The sequence below is a fragment of the Macrotis lagotis genome, chromosome 1 (genome assembly GCF_037893015.1).
Source record: "Macrotis lagotis isolate mMagLag1 chromosome 1, bilby.v1.9.chrom.fasta, whole genome shotgun sequence".
Classification (NCBI taxonomy): domain Eukaryota; kingdom Metazoa; phylum Chordata; class Mammalia; order Peramelemorphia; family Peramelidae; genus Macrotis; species Macrotis lagotis.
Genome location: NC_133658.1, coordinates 866,851,264 through 866,873,691, shown reverse-complemented (window position 1 = coordinate 866,873,691; position 22,428 = coordinate 866,851,264). Strand labels below are relative to the sequence as shown.

Here is a 22,428-nt window from a genome sequence, read left to right as displayed (position 1 = left end):
GAGTTAGACAGAGCTGAGATTACACTCGGGGTCACTGACTCTGCCAAGTCAGTGTGCTTTCCTCTACTCCCTTTCCTCCAGGCTTCAGTTTCATTGTACATCACTAAGAGCCTTGCATGATCTAGTTGTCCTTGTGATCCCTTTTCCTCTGATGACTGACAGATGATTCTAAGCCATCAGAGCCAGAAATGCAGAAAGGATGCCTGACTTTGCCGCCCATATTCTTATAAGAGTTCATGATGGCAAACTTCTTGGGTTTTTTTTTTCCTGAATTTAATTATGGGAAGACTTAATTAAAAAGATTTTTTTTAGTCCCACTTTGATTTCCTTGATATAGGAGACTCTTCTCTGGTCATGTCATTCATACTCAAGAGCTGAGGAATTCCCAACAAGTTAAGTGATCTCTCCAGAGCCTGCAGCTAGGATTTATCAGGAGCCTGTTGTCTGCCCCCTTATCCACTTGATTCTCTTGGCAGTTGTCAACTTTTTGGTTACTGAGTTGCCTATTGGCTCACCATATATGACTTTTCCTGGAAGAGTAATGACTTTCTCTTTCTAGCCTGGGAATAGGTATGTAGTATTCTTTATGACTCAAATGACTCAAAATATTTGAAGACTCCTCAGAGTGGGAGTGAATGGAAAAGAGCAGCTAGCTCATGGGAGATGGGAAGAACTATCTCCTCTCCTCCCTATTGATATTTTCTGGGTTGGATGTTCTAACAAGCCAGAGATCCCATTGATCTGATTTGATCTTTTCAAAATTGGCACAGATTTACTTAATTTTGTGAAATCTGGCAATCGCCAACATGACTCCAGGTGGTGGGGGACAGCCTTGAGACTCTGAGGAAGATTTAGGGAGGGTTGGAGGTATCAGTCCACCTTCTTTGTTTCAGTTTTCTAGGTTCTCCTTAAATTGTTTTGTGTCTTTCTTTTATACTAATTGTGTGAGCTCTTTTAAGGAAGCTACCTCTGAGCCAGTAATTGCTATCTGTATGCAGTGGATGATTAATAAGTTTTTGTTCACCCAGTGAACAGGAAATTTGGGGCTAAAGGAGGAGAGGAAAGACCTCATTTTTCAAGTAACTTGAACTGAGTGATTTCCTTTTTAATCCTATCAAGTGATTATTCCATCAAGAAAGTTACAGTGTCTTGTTTAGAGATGAAGACTACATATAAAATGGAGATGGATGGGCTGGGATTAGCATTCAGTCTTTGTATTCTCTGGGCTTTAAAAATGTGTGGCCCAGAACCGGTCTTTGAATTAGAAGGGACTTTCTAGACTATCTCTACTGGTCCCGATAGGAACTGGGTGTTGTTGTGACCAATAGCCCTTCCACTTTTGTCTGAAGACTTCCTGGGACTCTGTTCTTTTCCAACCGAATTAAAACACCTTGCTTTTCTCATGTTTAATTGGCTATGAAAATGGAAATAACAACTTGGAAAATGATTGACATCTCTTCTCATTATCCCAGGAGAAAGTTAAAGCAGTTCAGGATTGCTTTTTAGTTAAGGCCTTTACAGACCACATTCTTCTTTCTTTGGGCAACATACTTTAACTTCAAGAAAAACAAAGCACATAAAAAAAAAGAGGGCCTAATGGCATAGTACACGTATGTGCTAAATGGCTGGCTTTCCAAGATCACAGATTGTAAATTGGAAGGGACTTCTGAGCCATCGAGTGCAACCCTTAATTTTACAGTTGAAATTGCTTTCCCTTCAGTGGTGCTAAGCCAAGTTACAGGCTCAGATTTTTATTTAGAACCAATTTTGTCTACCAGGCGTCTGTTTTATAGGTTGCCATGTAAAGAAACAAAAACAAATATCCTGGTAGCCAGCTCCTATTCTGCCTTCTGTAGGAGACAATCCTTTCTGAGATCACCTTCCGTTTACTCTTCCTGCATCTTGAATGACCTAATTATTTCCATGGTACCTGCCCTCATAGTACTAGAGCTTATTAAAGGTAGGACTATTTTTTTGTATATGTTCCCAGAACTTAGGAGATGTTATTGGATGTTTGCATGTTTATTAGATGATTAGCTATTAGATGATTAGTAAAATGTTGATAATGAACTTCTCCATCATGAGCTCAATTGATGAATAGTGTCTGGGCATATACTGGACCCTTGCCTTTTGGTAGAATTGACTAGAGCTCAGACTTGAGTGGCCTACCTTTGATAGTCAGTTTAGAGCAGCCTCTGGCCTCTTCTCCAGCCTGGTATTGAGGATTATGACCTGCCAGGTCTGAGCAGGTACTCACATTGGTGAAGGGAGTTTGTCAGATGTGGGCCTTTATGCTTCAGAACCCCACACCCTGCTCAGTGATGCCAAACTGGGTACTCCCTCCAGTGGAAGAGATGGCAAACTACCCAAGTATTTTCATCTTTACTACCCTTGTCCATTTTATTTTATTTTTTATTTTGGTGGAGGGGGAATGAGGGAGAGATGATGGACCCAACTTGAGACTCCCAATGAGGAGGATCAGTCTCTGCCAATGTTAGCCATTTCTAGTTTTAGAGAGAGTTGATTTGGGCTCCTGAGAAAGGTAATGACTTGCTTTTGTTCACAGAAACCTATTTGAAAGAGTCTGGGGGGCAGCTAGGTGGCACAGTGGATAGAGCACCCGCCCAGGAGTCAGGAGTACCTGAGTTCAAATCCGGTCTCAGACAATAATTACCTAGCTGTGTGGCCTTGGGCAAGCCACTTAACCCCATTGCCTTGCAAAAATTAAAAAAAAAACTTGGAAAAAAAAAGAAAGTCTGGACTTGAATCTGTTAGAGATTTCCTCCCAATAGGGAACTTTCTCAGGGAGAAACTGCCCTGCCATCCCCTGCCCTTAGCTTCCAAATAAAATGGACAAGGGTCATGAAGGGTGATGAGAACAGTTAAGGGGTTTACAGTCTGGGGGGGAGGGGGAGGTAGGGGGATGAAAGGTGGGAGGTGGGGGAGTGGTTGGGGTCATTATTCATATTGAGGAGAACCTGGAGCCTCTAGAGTGCTGAAGAACAGAGCCCACATCTGACAGACTCCTTCTGACTCTAAAAGGCTGTGCCAGGGAAGCCTAGAATCTGTTATACCATTTATTGGTTGTTGTTTTTTTGGAGTTGTCCTGGCACTGAAAAGTCAAACTGCTTACAATTCTAGCATGTGTATGAGTCAGGACTTGAACCCATTTCTTCCTGCCTCAGAGGCCTGCTGGAGCTGACATCTCCCATATAATAAATGTACAGAAAAAAAAAATACCCAGTCTTTTTTTTTCCTTTGTTGGAAAGGAATTGAACTCAGGAATGATCAGGAAAGACCTCATATCAAAATGGACATCCGGGCTGAGTCTGCAGTGTGGGGCCAGGACCCTAGGTAGGGAAGTGAGGAGGAAAGGAAGCCCAGGCATGTGAATGATGCTAGAGAGCTAGAAAGTGGCTGTTTGGAGCCAGAATTCTCTTAACTTCAGCTCTCAGGTCCTGGGCCAAGGAGAACAGATTACACTCCTCCTCTTCTGCAGTTTTTCTAACACTGGACTACAGTTCTCATCCCCCAGCCTAGACTTCTTTTTTTTTTTAACCTTTTTTACAATTTATTTAAGGCAATAGGGTTAAGTGACTTGCCCAAGGTCACACAGCTAGGCAATTATGAAGTGTCTGAGATCAAATTTGAACTCCGATCCTCCTGACTCCAGGTCTGGTGCTCTATCCACTGCTCCACCTAGCTGCCCCTCCCCTATTATTTTTTAAATTTCCTTCAGTTGGTACTTTCATGGCCCCTTTTCCAGTCCTCTTTGTTATCCTTGCCTGCCCTCATCTAGACACCCCCTATGTTGTTGACATCCCTTGTCCTGAGGACTTGAACAGGACAGCATGCAGGATTACCCCTTTCCTTCATTCTGGATTCTGCTCTTAGTTTTCTGAGAATGCGGCTTGCCTTGACTTCTAGATTGAATCAGAAGCAACAACTTTTAATGAAATCTCAGACTTTCCTAGCTCTGACTGCCATGTAGTGCTCCTGACCTGGTTTGAGCTTACCAACTTGCTTTTACTAACCTTTTCAAGGATTTCCTTAAGCCCGAAGTTGGGAAGCCTCATTTTCTCTGGTCAGACTTGGGAATATTTGGTCCTCGGTCCTCTATTTACAGGAAAGTTATGAAAGGATGCCAGTATTTGCTGATTCTGTGTTTAGCATTGCCCCTTCTTCATACCTGGGTGCCCTGGACCAATGAAGGACATGGCAACTTAATAGAGCAATTTGGCTAGAAAAACTGGCTGGGAAATGACTTATCTAAAGCTGTGGAGGTAGCAAGTAACAGAATGAGCATTTCAATAGAGGTCATCAATTTAAATTGTAGGAGGATCCAATTAAAAGCTTGGCTTTTGTGCCAAAAACAACTGGTAAAACCTACCCTCTTTTCTTCCCTCCTCCCCCTTTGACTGGCAATATATTGTGGAGACTTAAGCTTAATGGAAAGGAAAGGACTTGTGGCCCAATGAATTTGCTGATTCTTAGCCTTCCTCAGAGGCTATCTTCTGGCTTGATACTTCCTAGTTTAAAATCTGTTAAGAACCCTCCTTCCCATAGAGACAGAGCTCATTTATTGATTTTGTTTAATTGTTCTTGAAAGCATGGCTTAATTACCTCTTCCACTCATGCTGCTGCTCTCTGGAGGACTCCGCCAGACCCTGCATGTTTTCTCCTGAAGTTGGTGCCAGGCTCTGCTCTAAGATAAGCTTATCAGACGGAGGCCTTGACCGGCCTTTTCTCTGGGAGGGCTCTTAGTCTGAGTAGAATCTTTTAAGGATAATGTTTTCTGCACCTCAGAAATGACACTTGGTCATGGGGAGAATGCATCTGTTTGACATGCATTCCCAGATTAGTATTGTCTTATTTGCTAGCACCTTGGAAGATGTCTGATGTTTCTGATGCCTGTTCTTCCTTCCTCCTTTTTCATTGGGAATTAGTACCATCATCATAGCTAATCATTTTATAATGCTTTTAGATTCACATAGAGATCAGCAACTTAAATTTCAAAGTTATTTGAAAGTAGGAGTTTGGCTTTTGTGCCAAAAACAACATTCCCTGGTCTAACCCTTTTTTCTCCCCTGACTCCTCATTGAGAAACATCCAAGATAATAGCACCAAGGCTGCATTTGAAAGCCCTGGAGAAAGGCATTTATTACCTTGCCCCAAGAATTTCATAAAGCATAATGGTAACTGCTGTAGGGCTAGAGCTGAAAGAGATCTTGGACATTACTTGGTTTGGATTCTCAGGGAACTCTGCCTATCCCTAAAACCCAAAAAGCTGTGTACCATAGAGGGAAACAAGGGTAGGGGACAGAGAGGAAGACAGTCCATTCAGCTCCCCCAGCATTTCTTTAGCATCCTAAGGCCAGGCATCTGTACTTTTCTGCATCTCAAGTAGAGACCTCTAAGAACCCCAGGTCAGGAGGGTGAAGGTTGCTGAGGGAAGCTCAGGAGGGCAAACAGATTTTCTAAAGCTCCTGGGGGGGCCACAGAAGGAAGAGGGGAGAGAGCTGCCAACAGTAACAAGGTCCACATGCTGACCCTTTACTCTGAGTCTGATCTTTGAACCAGAAAGGGCAAAACAAAGGGCTGATTGGGAATTTTTATGCTCAAGTTAAGTGAGGAGAGAAAGTAGTGGGAGACCTGCTAGCCTCTGATGAGTTCAAGTCATGGGGCCAGATGAACTGTAGGAAAGAACTGGTGGGTGTGATTTCTGAATCATCTACGTGTAGTGAACTTTGAAAAACTAGAGAACAGGAATGATACTTTTGATGTGGATCCAGTGCTAATTTTTTTTAAAAATGGAAGAAAATAGAATCTCTAATAGACTTCAGAGTTCTTCTGAGTCTGCAAAGGCTTCACAAAATCCAGCTATGATTTCTCATTTTGGTCCGGAGGTTACTTTGGATTAATGAAGGCCATGCTAATAGAATGTTGACTTGGGGAGATTTTGTCATAAGGAAAAGAAGGGAAGGGAAGGAAAGAAGTATTTGTACAGTGCCTACTGTGCCAGACACCATGATAAGTATTTAAAGATGATCTTATTTGTTCCTCACAATACCTCTGTGAAGTAGGTCCTTTTATTATCCCCACTTTACAGTTGAAGAAACTGAGGCAAATGGATTAAATGACTTGCCCAGGGTAACATTGCTCATGAGTGCCTGAGGCTGGATTTGAACTCAGGTCTTCTCATTCCAGGCCCCAGAATTCTGTCTGTCACACCATTTAGCTATATCTTTGAATATGGGCATATTGTCTAAAGACTAACCTAGCTCAGTACAGCAAGGCATTTTACCAGGAGGCTGGACACCTGGACAAATACTTTTAGCCATGTCAACTCATGAAATAAATAGAAATTCAAAATAGCCTCCAGTCCTATGTGGCCGGGACATGGTGGTCTTCTCTAAAGAGGACTGCAGGCTGGAAACACTTTAGTACAGGATTTAGACTCTGCAAATGTTATAGCCTTGCACTTGCTACTCTAAATAGGAGATTCCTTTTTTAGTGACCAGTGTGTGGACACGGAACTGAAACATGACAGAGAAAAGATGCCCCCAAATCTCAATAAGTTTACATACTGACCTGAACCTGATAGAGATCAATGTAGATACACAGTTGAGTTCACAAAACCAACTCTCCAAGTAGAAGGTAGAGAAGACATGGCTGGACAGTTGGTCATCAGAAAAAAGATGTATCCATCTGAGTGGCCTGCAAACTTGGCCACTTGAATGTAATTGGGATGCTAGGGCCAAGAGGGGGTGGATTCAATCTTGAAACCAAAGGGGGAGGGGTGAGCCTGCTGGACCCTGTCCTGGGCCTGAGGCCAAAGAGCCTGAATATCTTGGCCAAGGTCACAGAGCTCTTCATCCTTAGAAGTGTCCCAGCCACGGCTTACTAATCTCCAGTCTTTTGAATTCAGATCTGGTGTGCTGTGTTTTTCTCCTGGATCATGCTGCTTCAGGCTGAGTTTCTTTTGCCAATTGATTATTAGTACACTAAACTTGACATGGAAGTTAAGAAGGGAAAATCTTTTCACAGGTCTACTTGTTTTATTTAGAATGGGTGGATTCCATTTAAGTCTGTACATTTTTACTGCATTTCTCCCTGATGTGAGATAGTAGGGTTAGAGCAGAGAGTTTCTTTAATGGTGCCTTTCCAGTGGGGCTTGGGAGAAAGGGAGAAATCATGGGATTGCTGCTTGAATGCACCCATTAACTTCATTTTGTATTGGAAGCCAAAACAAATAGCTGAGCAGGAATTGCATGGTGGTTTTGTACAGTTTAACTGATAGAGGAGTGACTGTCTTAATGGGTCTTGATTCTAGTGGGAGAAGCACCTTTTCTGGTTATTCAGATTATCTTCCAACCTTTGAAGGAATGTGGGTGGACTATAAGTAGGTGATTGAACTGCTCTCTTGTGCCTTTTTCTTGTCTCCCTTTCCCTCCAAGTCCAGAGAGCCCAGAGTCAGCATAATCTTCATCAGCATTAATGAAGGTGGAATGAGGGAGATGATGGTCCTGGTCAGGCCTCACTAGGAGCAACATTTACAGACTGTAGCAGTTTTAGTCAAAGCTGTCTGGGATCAAGAGAGCACTTGCAACAGCAAAAATCTATTGGGGGAATCTCTGGGAAGGTTCAGCCTGTGGAAAGGAAGCCTTGAAGAAAGGCAGGATTATTGTTTTCAGGGTTAACTTCATCCCATTCAGTTTGACCCTGGTGTTAAAACTAATCAATGAGAACCATAGAATGGCAGATTGAAGCTCAGTGTGGGGGAGATCCATCAGTTCTTTAGGACAACTAAAACTGACCCAAAGTAGAATGATCCTATCTTGGGGGGAGGGGTGTTTCACTAAAGGTTTTCAAAAGGAGGCTGAGTGAAGGACTGTCAGATGTGGTGGTGGGGGACCACTCCTACTCAGTATATACCATATATACACACAGTATATATATATACACCATATAGTGATATACATACACATATATGTATAGGTAACATGCATGTGCTATATAATGTTATATGATATATATATGCATACATATGTACCTATATCTATATAAACTAGGTGAATTCCCGGGTTCCTTCCAATTTTGAGATTTCTGACTTGTTTCTGATAGGAGGAATTATCGAAGACCCTGATCTTAGAGCAATTCTTTTTTGGCCTAACAACAACCTGATGGATGCCAGTATTTTCTATGTTAAGAAAAGCAAAAATAAAATATTCTGAATTCTAAGAAAAGGATTGTTCTTGACCAAGGGAATCAGAGTGTTCTTCCTGGAGGAGGTGGTTTTGAACTGTCTTGGAGAATGAGGTCAGTTTAACAGAACTGGAAGGGTGGATATTCCAGGTTTAGCTGGAAATAATATAAATGGTGGCAGGAAGGCACAGGATGAAGGGGGCACGAATAGTAAGTATTGAGTCCAGTGAAGAATAATAGGATGTCAAATGGAGGGGACCACATGGGGCAGGTGGCACTAGATTGTAGGAAGCCCAAGCGTAATACAACCTAGCATCCATTGATGTGAGAAAGAGACTGGGGCCAGGTTGTGGTTGGGAGACTTTGGGATAGTTGAGTGGTCTGGACAGTGATGTGACCAAATTGAGCTAGAAAGGAAGAGGAGAGTTATGAGGAGAACATTTTCAGACGTTGTGGTCACCACAGCCTGTTTGGAGTGGGAGTTAAGGAAGGGCAAGGAGCCAAAGATACATTGACGTATCACCAATAGGATTGCTTTGGGGGAAAAAAAACTAGGAAAACTAAAGGAGGAGTGACTTCTGGGGTGAAGAAGCTCATGGTTTGCTTAGACTCTGAATGCCTGCCCCATGGCTCTCCAGGTGGGCAGGAGGTAGAGTTGGGAGACAGCCTTATGGGTTTCTGAAGGGAGGTAACATTTGTGATCCTTTTGTCAGGTCCTTACATTGTGAAATTAGGGCTGTGTAGATTGAGATTATTCTACACACTTCCTGATGGCTCATTTCTCTGGCAGACTGGATCTTGCGCTATATAGTGATTCTTGAGGCTAACCTGGGCTGCAGGAGTTTCCTGAGGGAAGTAGAGGTGATCCCGTGCTGGCTGGTACTCACTTTATCTGTGCTTTTGTCTGTGGGATGACCCAGGAAGAAGACTCTGAAGAGAGGCTATTTCTGTTGCTGGACCACAACTCCATGGGTTCTTTTGGGCTGCAACCAGAAGAGAGATGGGAGCTTCCTCTGCTCCTGATTGGAATAGATTTGTAGGCTCAGCACAGATGAATTCCTGGTTTAGTTTTGTGTGTATTGCTGACACGTGGTTGTAAACCCTGAACTGGCCAGTGCTCATTCAGCTGCTTAGGAAAGCTAAGTTAGGTTGGAGTCGGCAGCCTCTAGGCTGGCTGAATGCATGGCTCCTTCAGACTTTGGAGCAAGAGATGAGAACACCAGCCCTTGTAAGCAGTTAGGTTGGTTTGGTGTGAGAGAACAAAGGAGAGAAACCTGGCAGAAAGGAGAGAAGGAGAGAAACGTGTGCAGGCCTGTGTGGTGGCTGGCCTGAAGCATGCCAGAAGAATACCTGGGAGCTTCCCAAAGAGCATTTCTGTCCCCTTCTGTGGGAGTGGGTGCATTTTACAAGGGAGAAACTGAGGTTTTGGAAGAGGAAGTAATTCTTGGCCTCTACCCAGGGTGTCCTGATGCTAAGCCTAGGGTCCCCTCTAGGCATGCTGTGGAGCCAGGTGACGTGGGCCTGAATCCTGGTTCTCTGAGCTTCAGCTTCCTCAGCAGTAAACCCATGGGAACTCATAACTCTCAGGCTTGCTAGGAGGGCCAAATGAGATAATCTTTTGAAAGCATGTTGTGCCTCTTAACATGCACATAAAAGTGGCAGCTAGGTAGTGCAGTGGAGTCAAGAGGACCTGAGTTCAAAATTCTCGCTCAGATACTTGATGATGACTCTGTGTCCATCCAAGGCCATCTCCAGTCATCATCATTCATATCTGGCCACTGGACCCAGATGGTTCTGCAGGAGAAAGTGAGACTGGTGACTTAGCCCAGCACCCCCTCACTCAAATCCAATTCATGTGCTTGTCATGGCATAGCCTCCCTGATGACATGGTCTTCTTTGAGAATGAAGGACAAACATCAAAGGTAGTGATAGCCCTAATGATTAAAAGCCTTGTAGGCTGTTGAGTCTACTTATGAACCTGAAAAGATCCTGTTGTAATAACTTGGCTTTGTGTAATGCTTTTCCCCCTCAGGTTCTCTAGACATTTAAAACATTTCTTTTTTTTTTTTTTTGCAAGGTAGTGGGGTTAAGTGACTTTGTAACTGAATCCTGGTCACTCAGTCATCATGACTTTGTCTATATAGATTTTTTCATGTGAGTTCTGTTGTGGCCTTTTGTTCTTCCCTGACTTGAGTTTCCAACTGCTATTATTCCAGATTTGTCCCCTTCCTTCCTTTCCCTGTCATGTCTTTAGAAGAAAATTGGTTCTTCTTTAATGAGTTTGTTATCTCATTCAAACCTGGAAATTCCTCTTTATCCTTGTCCATTTGCCTTTCCTTTGCTGCAGCCTCTTTGGAAGAGATAAACATTTTTCTTGTTGAGACTTCAAGTCACTTTAGTTGTACAGTCTGATTGTTATCCTTGACTTTCCTCTCCCTTCACTGTCAGTTGCCAAATCTTGATGATTCTTCCTCCCCCAAATCTCTTGGATCTATCCCCTCCTTTCCATTAGTACAGATACTGCCTCTTGGTTCCTATCACTCATAATTCACTGCTGGAATAACTTCCTAAGGGAGGTCTTCCAGCCTCTCCCCTCACTAATTCACCTTCTTCATATCTAACATCTTTATATACAGAAACAGCATCTGATCATCCTGGTCCCCAAGTCTGTAGTGGCTCTTCACATTTTAAACCCTACAGATGTTTCTCGTCTTCCATTCTTTGCATCCCTAGTATCCACCCTGCAGCATCCTCAGACGGCCTAAGCAGACTGCTTGCAGCACACACACTCCATCTTGGTCCTCTGTGCTCTTTTCCTCTGGAACTGAAGACTTGACAACCTTCCCTGGCTTCTAGAGACAGCCAAATGTCAGCTTTTTGTTTTTGTTCTTGTATTCCCAGCACACACACACACACACACACACACACAGTCTTGATCAGTGCTTGTCAATTGATTATTTAACCATGAAAGAGGCTAAAACAGGTTGTTCTCCCCCCACCCCCAACCATCTTGTGTTTGTGTGTGTGTGTGTGTGTGTCTGTCTGTCTGTCTGTCTGTCTCTGAATATTTGTTTGTAACTCCTGAATTTTCACCTCACTGGTGCTTTTTAAATTTTATTTTCCTTTCTGGATCATTGCAAATCATACTTTTAGGCTTGGTGATTTTGTTGGTAGAAGTTCTTTTGCCAGTGTAAACCCCTGCATATGTTGATCACTCTTCTTCAGAGTTCTGGTGACTAGCCTTTCTGAACTCAACTAATGGACCACTAATGTTAACATAAGCATATTCTTCTTTAGGTCTGTGGTCAAAGGTCTCCCAACTTTTCCAGAAACACTGGAAGTTGTGTCCAACTGTCAGAGCTACTATGAAGCATCAGAAGAGGACTTTGGTGAATGATAAAAGCAAGAACAAAGCACCAGAGCCTCCTGAAAACAAGACAGGAGAGTGTTAAAGCATTGGCTGCCTTAGGCAGATGAGGGCACCAGGAGGAGCTGGGTTCTTCTTTGGTGGCTAAGGAAGCCAACTGGAAAATTCCATTACTTTGCCTCTGTGTTCCCAAGGCCTGGTTAATTAGGGTTTTGTAAAGGCCTTTTAAGGACTTCTAAAGAGACTGGCCAGGAGCCTCTGCCTTGAGGGTGGGATTTTCATGTGGTAGTCAGGGATTGTCTTTCTGACTTGGAGATGCTGGGGTCTTGCTCACTGAGGGAACTGCCTGTTTATTATTGGCAATCTCCTCTGCAGGGTGTTCTTCAGAGGAGCTCAAGCCTAATCCTTTTATTGTTGACAGAGAGCCAAGCAGTTTCTTTTTTTGGATGGAGGAAATGCCTATCTGTTTGGAACTTTAAATATCCATATTAGGTATAAACTAAATATAGGAGTGTAATCCAGGGGTGAAGTCACATCTGTGAAGTTTCTGGAGCTTGGCTAGTGAGATCAGTGGGTACTTTTGGGTCAGTTTCAGATTTTTGCTTCCCCTCCTTTTGACTCATTTGAAAATATCACCAACTTGATGAATCCTAGAGCCAGATTCCTTTTGTTCCTTATTTGGGGAGAATAGAAGAAAGAGAGGAACCAAGAGTATATTTTAGCAGCTTTGGATAATGGGAAGAGGTCAAGAGCTTCTGTTTCCTTGGCAGTGCTGGCCTGCCTGGTCTGGATTCAGGAAACCCAGGTGCCGGTGCAGCAGCTTCTCCCTTATGCTTGGGATCCTCTCTTCTAAAAGGCTGTTTCCTTCTTTGTGAAATGGAGGGGAATTGGGATGTGTGATGTAGTTGAGGCCTTCTTTTCTTTTCATCAATTTCCAGGGTTCCCCTTATTGTACCCACATTAGCACACTGGTTTGTTTAGCTTTGTTGAACTGCTTGGCAATTCAGTTTTGGTCAGCCTGGCACTCCTCTTTTGAGCTAGTAACATTTATGTCACTCAGTTGTATTCAAGCTGTTCAGATTTAGCCACTTCAGGAAAAGGTCCTCACTGTTGGTCAGTGAAAGCAGGTTCTTCTGATGTGGCTCGTTGATCCATTAACTAGAATTAGAAATTCCTCTGGAACAAAAAGGCAGTGGGTCTGGGGTCAAAGCAGGCATGCAGCTCTTCTGTTACAGAGACCCTCATAAGCCCCCACACTTTTATAAGCTTGTTAAGAGTGAGCTGGTGTCATCTGAAGAGCAGCCAGTGTGGTGGAAGGTCCTTGGATCATCTAGAGCCCTGGTCCTGCCGCTGATTAGGGAGTGGGACCTTGGGCGATCATTTTATTTCTGGGTGTGTCTTTTCATCTACAAAGTGAGGGCAAGATTTTGTGACACAGGATTAACAATTCCTTCACTTCCTGTAGTGCTCTCAGGAGAGCACTGAGGAATCAATCAATCCCATCCATCTCTAGAATGCTTGACAAATGTTATATGTGAATGGTTTATTGTGTCTAATTTGCACGTTGTATATAAATTTGATGAAACTGGGCATCTTCCCAAGCATTTGCCACAGTGCTTTGACATGGACACTTAAATATGTTGGTGAGATGACTGACTGAATCTTATTTTGAGGAATTCCTGGGGGACCCCTGATAAATCCCACCTAGCCCCTTAGGGAAACCTTTATGTGACACGAAGGAATGGTGATTGTTTCTGATTATGACTTTCTTATTTTTAAAAGGTGGAGGACATGGTTCAGTGTTGGGAATTCTTCATTTCAACCTGTATCCTTTGACCAGTTAGGGTTCAAGAAAGGAGTAGGATTCAGTGTTTTTGGACTTAGGAGCCAAGTAGTATAGGTTGTCGACTATGATTAGTTCTATATATCTACTACGCTTGCACCAGTGGGTTAGTGGACCCAGAGGACTCTGTTCTTCCTTTGATTTCTCATCTGTTCTCTGGAGTAATATTGAATGTATTTTTCTGTGTCAATGGCTGATTGATGATCATGTAATAATTTTGTTTTTAATTTATGTACAAAAGCAAAATTGCCAGGAGGCAGTGTAATATAGAGGGATGTGCCTTGGGAATCAGGAATCCGGTCTGGAGGATGCACAACTTGGTAGCTATATGACTGGGGTTCTTTGAAGCCTGACTTTGCTCCTGAGAAAATTAGGTTAGACCAGATGACTATTTTCTCACTCTAAGTTTTATGTTCTTTCCAGTTCCACCATATTCAGAACCCACTCCACTCCATTCTTCTACTAGACTGTAAAGGTGATTTTCTTAAGGGTTATATATAATTCTGACCATATCACCTTTCTGCTCACCAAGCTCTATTATTGCCTGTTACTTCCAGAACAATGTCCACTTAGGTATGGAAAGCTCTCCATTACCCTCCTCTCTGTGCTCCTCCCACCCCTTGACCCTGGCTTTCCCCATTCCTGAAATGTTCTGCCTTCTCTTAGTTTTTCTTGACTTTCTTTAAGGCAAATCTCACCTTTTCAAAAAAACTTTCCCAAGACCCTTTCCCTTAGGTGACCACCTCCCATTTGTACCCATCTTATATCTACTCCATTAGAATGTAAGTTGCTTGAGGACAAGGACCATTTTTGACTTTTTTAGTAATTCCTGGTACCAAATCTAGAATGTAGTATGTATCAGATGCTTTAATAAATGCTTATTGATTAAGAGTAGGGTTCTATGTTCAAAGAATTTAGATCCAGAAAATATAATTGTCATTAATACTAGCTCATGTTTGTATAGTCCTTTTAAGATTTGCCAAGTACTTTCCTCATAAGTTTCTCAGCTAGGTGCTGGAAGTATTGGTTAAATATACTCCCTAAAAACCAGATCTGAACATAGGACTTGTAATGTTAAGTTCTCTTTCCTTTCCATGATTATCCTGCCTGTCATTAGATGCTCATTATTTGGGGGAGAAGTATTATTTGTTAGCACACTTGTTGCTTGATAACAATAATGCTGTCATATAAGAGATGTTTCAAGACTTTTGTCCACAGGACATGGTTTTATTTTCCAGTTCATTCATGTAGTTCTAAAAAAAATTTTTTAAAATCTTATTGGTACATGCCTTTATCTTGTTTTTAGAGGGTCTATGAATTGAAATTCTAAATAGAAAATTCCAATACAAGTACTATGGGGACCAACCAGGATTGCCCAGAATTGGGCATAAACCTACTAAGAGGACTGTAGGATTTTCACAATTTCTGGTCTTCCCAACTGCATGTTGCCCTTTTGTCTTTTTCTTGCCCATAGTGGAAAGAGGGAGGCCTCCCTTTTCCCCTTTGATTAGGGAGGACCCTTGGGGGCTTGCTTGTTAGTGAACTCTTGGTGAGTTTTGGTGAGCTCTAATGAGAGGTGGCCCCACAAGCACAGGTTCACCCATGAAGTCTGGGAGCTACTGCTGATGCAGCTTATGGCCATTGCTTCTTGGAGACCTCATTGTTCACCTCCCCGCAGGATCTTTTCCATGAACTGTTTAATGCAAACAATTAGAAATAGGCTCTTTAGAAGCTCTTTCCCAACAGAAGAGAAAGTTGGAGGCTCCCTCAAGAACTTAGCTTGTTTGTTCTCAGGAAGTAACCAAGTGAAGGCTAGTTAATGAGTAGATTATCTTGGGGAGAAGATATCTAAGGAATGAGGCCTGGACTGGAAATAGCTATGGCTCATGGAGCAGATGATGACAGCCAGAACAGTCTATGGAAAGGCAACCCAGTCATTTTCTTAATAAAGTTAAGTACTCCAGGACATGAGACAGATCAGTCCTTGTCTTTTGGGACTGCACGTGATGGTCCAGTAATGATGTCTATGAAGCTTTTGGAGTGCCTTCAGATTTTTCTTTTTTCTGTCATAGTTGTCAGTGCAGTGTCCTCCGGCGTCAGCCCCTGTTTTCCTATCCTTTAATTTGTTATTTCTAATCTGTTGTTAAATAGAAAACCAGATCCCTGGCTTGTTAGAATTGTGTTTGGACGAAGAGTAAAAACATTGTGAGGGCCCAAGGAATTTTTAGAAACTATGGTGCCTGGGCTTGGTAGCCTCCAGTTTGGCTGCTCAGAGGGTCTTGGCTGTTTCAGCTAGGTGAGATTGCTTTATAAATGCCATTCCTCCCCCAGAAGTCAGGAATTTTATTATATTCTGTTTTGTTGTGTTTTTTTTGTTTTTATTTTTTTCAAGGCAATGGGGTTAAGTGGCTTGCTCAGGGCCACACAGCTATTATTAAGTGTCTGAGATCAGATTTGAACTTAGGTACTCCTGACTCCAAGGCCAGTGCTCTATCTACTGCGCCACCTAGCCGCCCCAGTTTTATTATATTCTGAATTCTTGTTCCTTTCTTTTTCTGCATACTGATTTAGGGGCAGCTGAATTTGAGAACTTTCCCCTTTAGAGCAGTTTACACAGAAGCATCATTTTTCCTCTGGCATGTATGATGGTTGGAGATCCTTCCTGAAACACAGTGGCCCTACTCCGGGGAGGTAGCAGTTATTATATGGAGCTTCAGTCTCCTGGGATCATTTCAGGATCACATGATCTGGTTCCCAGATCTTCTGGGAGATATTTGGCTTAGAGTGAAACAGTTATCTAGGAAGGGGAATTCCATGAAGAGGTGGTGGTGGTGGTGGGGTTAGGGATGAGAGGAGAGCTCTGTTCTTTTGCCTATTCATGATTTGTATCATCCTCAGAAAAGATAAGATGGTTTTGTTCTTGCTAGTCAGGTTTTTGAGGGGATCTTGTAGACTGCATTTTGCATTACTTAGGTTATTAAATCCACTTATTATAAAACTAGAACTTTTGCTTTAAAAAAAAATGTTCTTGGTACAAGCCTTTCAGATTAGGGTTGTTGTTTTTATGTGACCTGGGCTTTTTTGTTGCAGCAGAGAATTCTTTCAAATCCTTCATGTTATGGGTCTCTTGTGTCATTGATTTTCTATCCCAATATTTCTTGAATGTTCACTTTTTGCTTAATATTGTTATACAGGCAGTAAGTGACATTCAGACCATTTATCATGTGCCTTTTTTTTTTTCTTTTTAGTTTTTGCAAGGCAATGGGGTTAAGTGGCTTGCCCAAGGCCACAACAGCTAAGTGTCTAAGGCTGGATGTGAATTCAGGTACTCCTGCTTCCAGGGCCGGTGCTCTATCCACTGCGCCACCTAGCCGCCACCACACCCCCCCTTTTGCTGCAAGGCAGTGGGGTTAAGTGATTTGCCCAAGGCCACACAGTATCATGTGCCTTTTTAGGCAACACCTACTACGCTCCCTTTGGAAGTAGATGTTGGAACTTCAGGCAGGAGGAGAGGGGTATCTATCCAGAAGGTGGCCTTGTCTAGAGAGAAGACCAGCGGGCTGGCAGGCTAGCATGAAGAGACTGAGGATGCTGTGAGATAGGAAGCTGTTATGCTTTGGATAAAGGAACACTGATGAGATGTGAAGATGGGAGAGAAAGGCAGCAACATCAGCTACAGGATGAGTTGGAGGGAGCACGCTTGAGGGGCCAAGGACCAATGAAGAAAAGCAGGAAGAGCTCTAGGGAGAGAGATCCCTGTGGCCCAGTTCTCTCCCAGCAATAACATTACAATAAGGAAAACTGAGCAGTGTCTGATAAAAGACCTAGCCTGGGAACTCAGGCCTTCTGTTCTGTTCGAACTGATGGTTTTATCACTGTGGGGAACTCCTGGTTTGGAAACTGTTTATCCTGATGTAACTCTGCAACAGAATTGTGACTCAAGTTGAGTCATCAGGTGTTTAATTCTGGGCCAGGCCTTACACACCGGGGATATGAAGCAAGGCCCAAAGAGTCCCTGCCCTTGAGGGTCCCACTTCTGATGAAGGAGATGGCATGCAAACACCCATGTTCCAAATACTTACAGTCACTTCACCCTGATTACCTCACATCCAGGGCTATCTCCACATCTAGCCACTGGACCCAGATGACTCCAGAGGAAAGAGTGAGTCTAGTGACTTCATAAAGCCCCCCTCACTTAACTCCAAATCATGGGTTTGTCTTGGCATTACTTCCCTGGTGTCATGGTTGTAGAGAATGAAGGATAAACAACAGACAGGATCATGTGCAGAAGGAAAGTAACTGACTTTGAGGAGGACCAGGATTGACTTTTGGTAGAAGGTGAGACTTTAGTTGGAACTTGGAGGAAGTCAGGGAGTCCAAAAGGCAGAGAGGAGGAGGAGGAAACGTGTTCCAGGCCTGGGAGGAGCTAGGGCGCTGAGACCTGAAGTGACTTGGCCTAGACCTGAGAAATTTGGTCTTCTGACTCCATGTCTTCTCCTCTCTTTACTCAGAAGGCTTCCTGCCCTCCATTGTGTGTACAGAAGTGTCTGAAGTAACTGCATGAAAGATTAATCATGAATCAATGCAGGTGAAAAGGTTAGTTTATTAATCAGGAGAGCTGAAGTCATAGCCTAGAGTATCATGGAGCAGGGGATGAGTGGACCACGAGTGATGTTTGAAAAAGGAGGGGACAGATACGCATATCTTGGAATTTGGTTTTTTTGACTATTGCTGTTACAAACATCAAAGAGCAAAGTCTCATAGCATCAGGAGGAAAAGAGCTGTGGCCAAAATCAATTGAATAGCCAAGTGACCTTTTGGGAGTGGGGGTGGGAAAGGGGAAATTGGTTGGACTTTTCTACTTTTTCAGCATTTTCTTCAACCCTCATTTATCTTGGTGGCAGTGTTCAGAACAATGTTAATGCATCTTTTCTGGTTTTCTAACTTTGCTTTCTCTAAAGTAGGAGGTAAAACTTTAAATGAGGATTTAAACACCAATCAGGAAGAATGTAGTGAATCAGGTTTTATGTCAGCAGCATATTACTTGATATTTCTTTAAGGAAGTCAACATGATACTTTGGAAAAAGTGTTAGATTTGGAATTAGAAGACCTGTGTGAAAATTTTGACTCTGCTATGTACTACTAAAATCTCCTGGGGTCTTGATTTCTCCGCTTGCCCAATGAAAAGTTTTTGGTCTTTTGTATCAGTAATTTGTATAAGTAATAATCTTATATAATCCTGTTTTTTTTAATGTTTAAAATAAATTTATTTATTTATTTTTGAATTTTTACAATTTCCCCCCAAATCTCACTTTCCTCCCCCCACCCCCACAGAAGGCAGTCTGTTAGTCTTTACATTGTTTCCATGTTATACATTGTTCAGAATTGAATGTGTTGAGAGAGAAATTATATCCTTAAGGGAAAAAAAGATAAACTATAAGAGATAGCAAGAGATAACTTTTTTTTAAAATTAAAGGTAATAGTCTTTGGTCTTTGTTCAAACTCCACAATTCTTTCTCAGGATACAGATGGTATTTTCCATTGCAGATAGCCCAAAATTGTACCTGATTGTTGCATTTATGAAATGAGGAGGTTGATCATCACCCCATGTTGCTGTAACGGTGTACAATGTTCTTCTGGTTCTGCTCATCTCACTCAGCATCAATTCATGCCAATCCCTCCAGGCTTTCCTGAATTCCCATCCCTTCTGGTTTCTTTTTTTTTAGGGGTTTTTTTTTTTTTTGGAAGGCAAATGGGGTTTAAGTGGCTTGCCCAAGGCCACACAACTAGGTAATTATTAAGTATCTGAGACTGGATTTGAACCCAGGTACTCCTGACTCCAGGGCCAGTGCTTTATCCATTGTGCCACCTAGCCACCCCCCCCCTTTCTGGTTTCTAATAGAACAATAGTGTCCCATCACATACATATACCAGTTTATTAAGCCATTCCCCAATTGATGGACATTAGCTTGATTTCCAAATCTTTGCTACCACAAACAGGGCTGCTATGAATATTTTTGTACAAGTAATATTTTTACCCTTTTTCATGATCTCTTCAGGGTACAGACCCAGTAGTGGTATTGCTGGATCAAAGGGTATGCACATTTTTATTGCCCTTTGGTTGTAATTCCAAATTTCTCTCTAGAAAGGTTTGATGAGTTCACAGCTCCACCAACAATGCATTAGTGTCCCAGATTTCCCACATCCCTTCCAACATTGATCATTGTCCTTTCTGGTCACATTGGCCAGTTTGAGAAGTGTGAGGTGGTACCTCAGAGATGCTTTAATTTGCATTTCTCTAACAAGTAATGATTTAGAGTAATTTTTCATATGACTATGAATCTCTTTGATTTCCTCATCTGTAAATTACCTCCTCATATCCTTTGACCATTTGTCAATTGGGGAATGACTTTTTTTTTTAAATAAATTTGACTCAGTTCTTTATATATTTTAGAAATGAGTCCTTTGTCAGAAACATTAGTTGTAAAGATTGTTTCCCAATTTGCTACATTTCTTTTGATCTTGTTACAGTGGTTTTGTCTGTGCAAAAGCTTTTTAATTTAATGTATTCAAAATTATTTAGTCTGTTTTTAATGATGTTCTCCATCTCTTCCTTGGTCATAAACTACTTTCCTTTCCATATATCTGATAGGTAAACTATTCCTTGATCTCCTAGTTTACTTTAATATTGTCTTTTATGTCTAAATCCTGTATCCATTTTGATCTTATCTTGGTATAAGGTATGAGGTGTTGTTCTAATCCTAATTTGTCATACTAACTTCCAATTTTCCCAACAGTTTTTATTGAAGAGAGGGTTTTTATCCCCAAAGCTGGATTCTTTGGGTTTATCAAACAGCAGATTACTATAATCATTTCCTGCTATTGCACCTAATCTATTCCACTGATTCACCACTCTATTTCTTAGTCAATACCAAACAGTTTTGATGACTGATGCTTTATAATATAACTATAGATCTGGTGGGGCTAGGCCACCTTCTTTTGCACTTTTTTTCATTAAATCCCTGGAAATTCTTGACTTTTTATTTCTCCATTTGAATTTATTTACAATTTTTTCTAACTCATTAGTTTTTTTGGAATTTTGATTGGTAGGGCACTAAATAAGTAGTTTAATTTGTGTAGAATTGTCATTTTTATTATATTAGCTTAGCCTGTCCATGAACAGTTGATATTTGCCCAGTTATTTAAATCTAAATCTAAAGATAATTTAAAGTGTTTCGTAGTTGTTTTTCATAGAGTTTCTGAGTCTTCCTTGGCAGGTAGACTCCCAGATATTTTTTTATTGTCTGAAGTTATTTTGAATGGGATTTCTTTTTCTAGTTCTTGCCGCTATATCTTGCTATTAATATATAGAACTGCTGAGGATTTATGAGGTGACTTTGTAACTGTAACTTTGTTAAAGTTGCTAATTGTTTATAGTAGTTTTTTTAGATGATTTTTTAGAATCCTCTAGGTATAATCCTGTTTGTTGTGTTGTTGTCTAGGTATAATCCTGTTTGTTGAACCCATGTTCACCTGAGACATGTTTTATATCATCTTATATGATATAAGCTAGGTGGTGCAGTAGATAGAGTCCTGGAGACAGGAGGACCTGAGTTCGAATCTGGGCTCAGGCACTCACTAGCTAATTGTATGATCTTAGATAAGTCATTTAACCTTCATTCCTTGCATCTAGGGCTATCTCCAGTCATCCTGGTTCATATCTGGGCACTGGACCCAGACGGCTTTGGAGGAGAAAGTAAGACTGTGGTGACTTTTCCATGTCATCTTCCTGTCATGGCATTATCCCCCTGATGTCGTGGTCTTCTTCTAGAACAAAGGATAAATAACAATAATATCATATTCTAGCAACAATATGAAAGCCAACAAAGTTGGTTGCTTGTGACAATTCACTGCTTCTTTTGACCTGTCTTAAACTTTTTAGAAAAGTTTATAAAAATATGTTACCTCAAATACAATATCAGAGTTGAAAATATCTCTATTTTCTGATATCTTTGAATATTGATTTAGATGATGGTAATATTCTCTGTTTAAAGGCATGAAGACTATGGGTTTTTTGTTTTTGACTTGTAGCTTCTCCAGAGGACCCAGAATGACATTACATGTCTGTTGACCATGCAAGGTTACTGGGAGCCCTACTCCCTGCTATGGGTTAAAATTCTCTTTTGGGGCTCTCTTCTTTTTCTGTTTTTTCGTAATTGGATTTCTTACTCTTGTGTTATCAATGTTGAAGCTGAAGAGTGGCATAGTCACACCATTGCACTTAATATGTTTGTAAATGGATCTTTGGGATTCTCTGGGGTTTCCTGAGATGGCTTGTGGATTCTGCTCAACTCTTACCAGGATCACCATTTAGTACTGTTAATTTTACTTCCAAAGGTTCTTGCCTATGTTGTCAGTTTGAAGAGAGTGCCTCAGGATGGCAGTAAAATTTGCTTTTTTTCCTTTGCTTGAGGAAGCAAGACATTTGTGTGCTGCCATGTTGGAATGATCATTAGAGACTGCACCTTTCCCCACCCCTGCTCTGCCTTGATGTTACCTTGTGTGCATTGTCTGGACCTTAGAAGATGGTCTTTTTTTTTTTTCTTTTTAGGTTTTTGCAAGGCAAGTGGGTTTAAGTGGCTTGCCCAAGGCTGCACAGCTAGGTAATTATTAAATGTCTAAGGCTGGATTTGAACTCATGTACTTCTGACTCCAGGGCTGGTCCTCTATCCACTGCGCCACCTAGCCACCCAAGAAGATGGTCTTGATGAGATGCTAGAGCTGAAAGAATATGTTCTCCTTCAGGCAACCAAGTGATGAACTTAGCTGAGCTTAGCTCACGTGGTCCTCAGGGGATAGAGGTACCTGGATCTCTAGCCAGGGTGCAGACTGGAGGGTTTGTAAACCTATTCACTCTGCTAGATCTTGGGCTTCATTGGCACAGCCTTTTGAAAACACAGTTGCTTCCACATATCAGTGAAGGTTTGGAGGAAAATTTTATCTTGAAATACAA

General features: G+C 41.8%; 1 protein-coding gene across 3 annotated transcripts in view; it reads left to right on the top strand.

Annotated features, from left to right (window-relative positions):
* Window positions 1-22,428, top strand: part of CLIC4 (chloride intracellular channel 4) — an 84,112-nt gene that overhangs the window by 8,025 nt on the left and 53,659 nt on the right. Inside the window, exon 1 of one of the 3 annotated variants that reach the window (XM_074218096.1) lies at window positions 16,262-17,577. The exons of 1 other annotated variant lie outside the window; for it this stretch is intronic. In XM_074218096.1, the coding sequence (XP_074074197.1) occupies window positions 17,455-17,577 (123 nt within the window). In that variant the 5' untranslated portion in view covers window positions 16,262-17,454. Of the gene's footprint in view, window positions 1-16,261; window positions 17,578-17,604; window positions 17,754-22,428 lie in introns of those variants that run through there. One more of the 3 variants, XM_074218099.1, reaches the window with a different exon arrangement.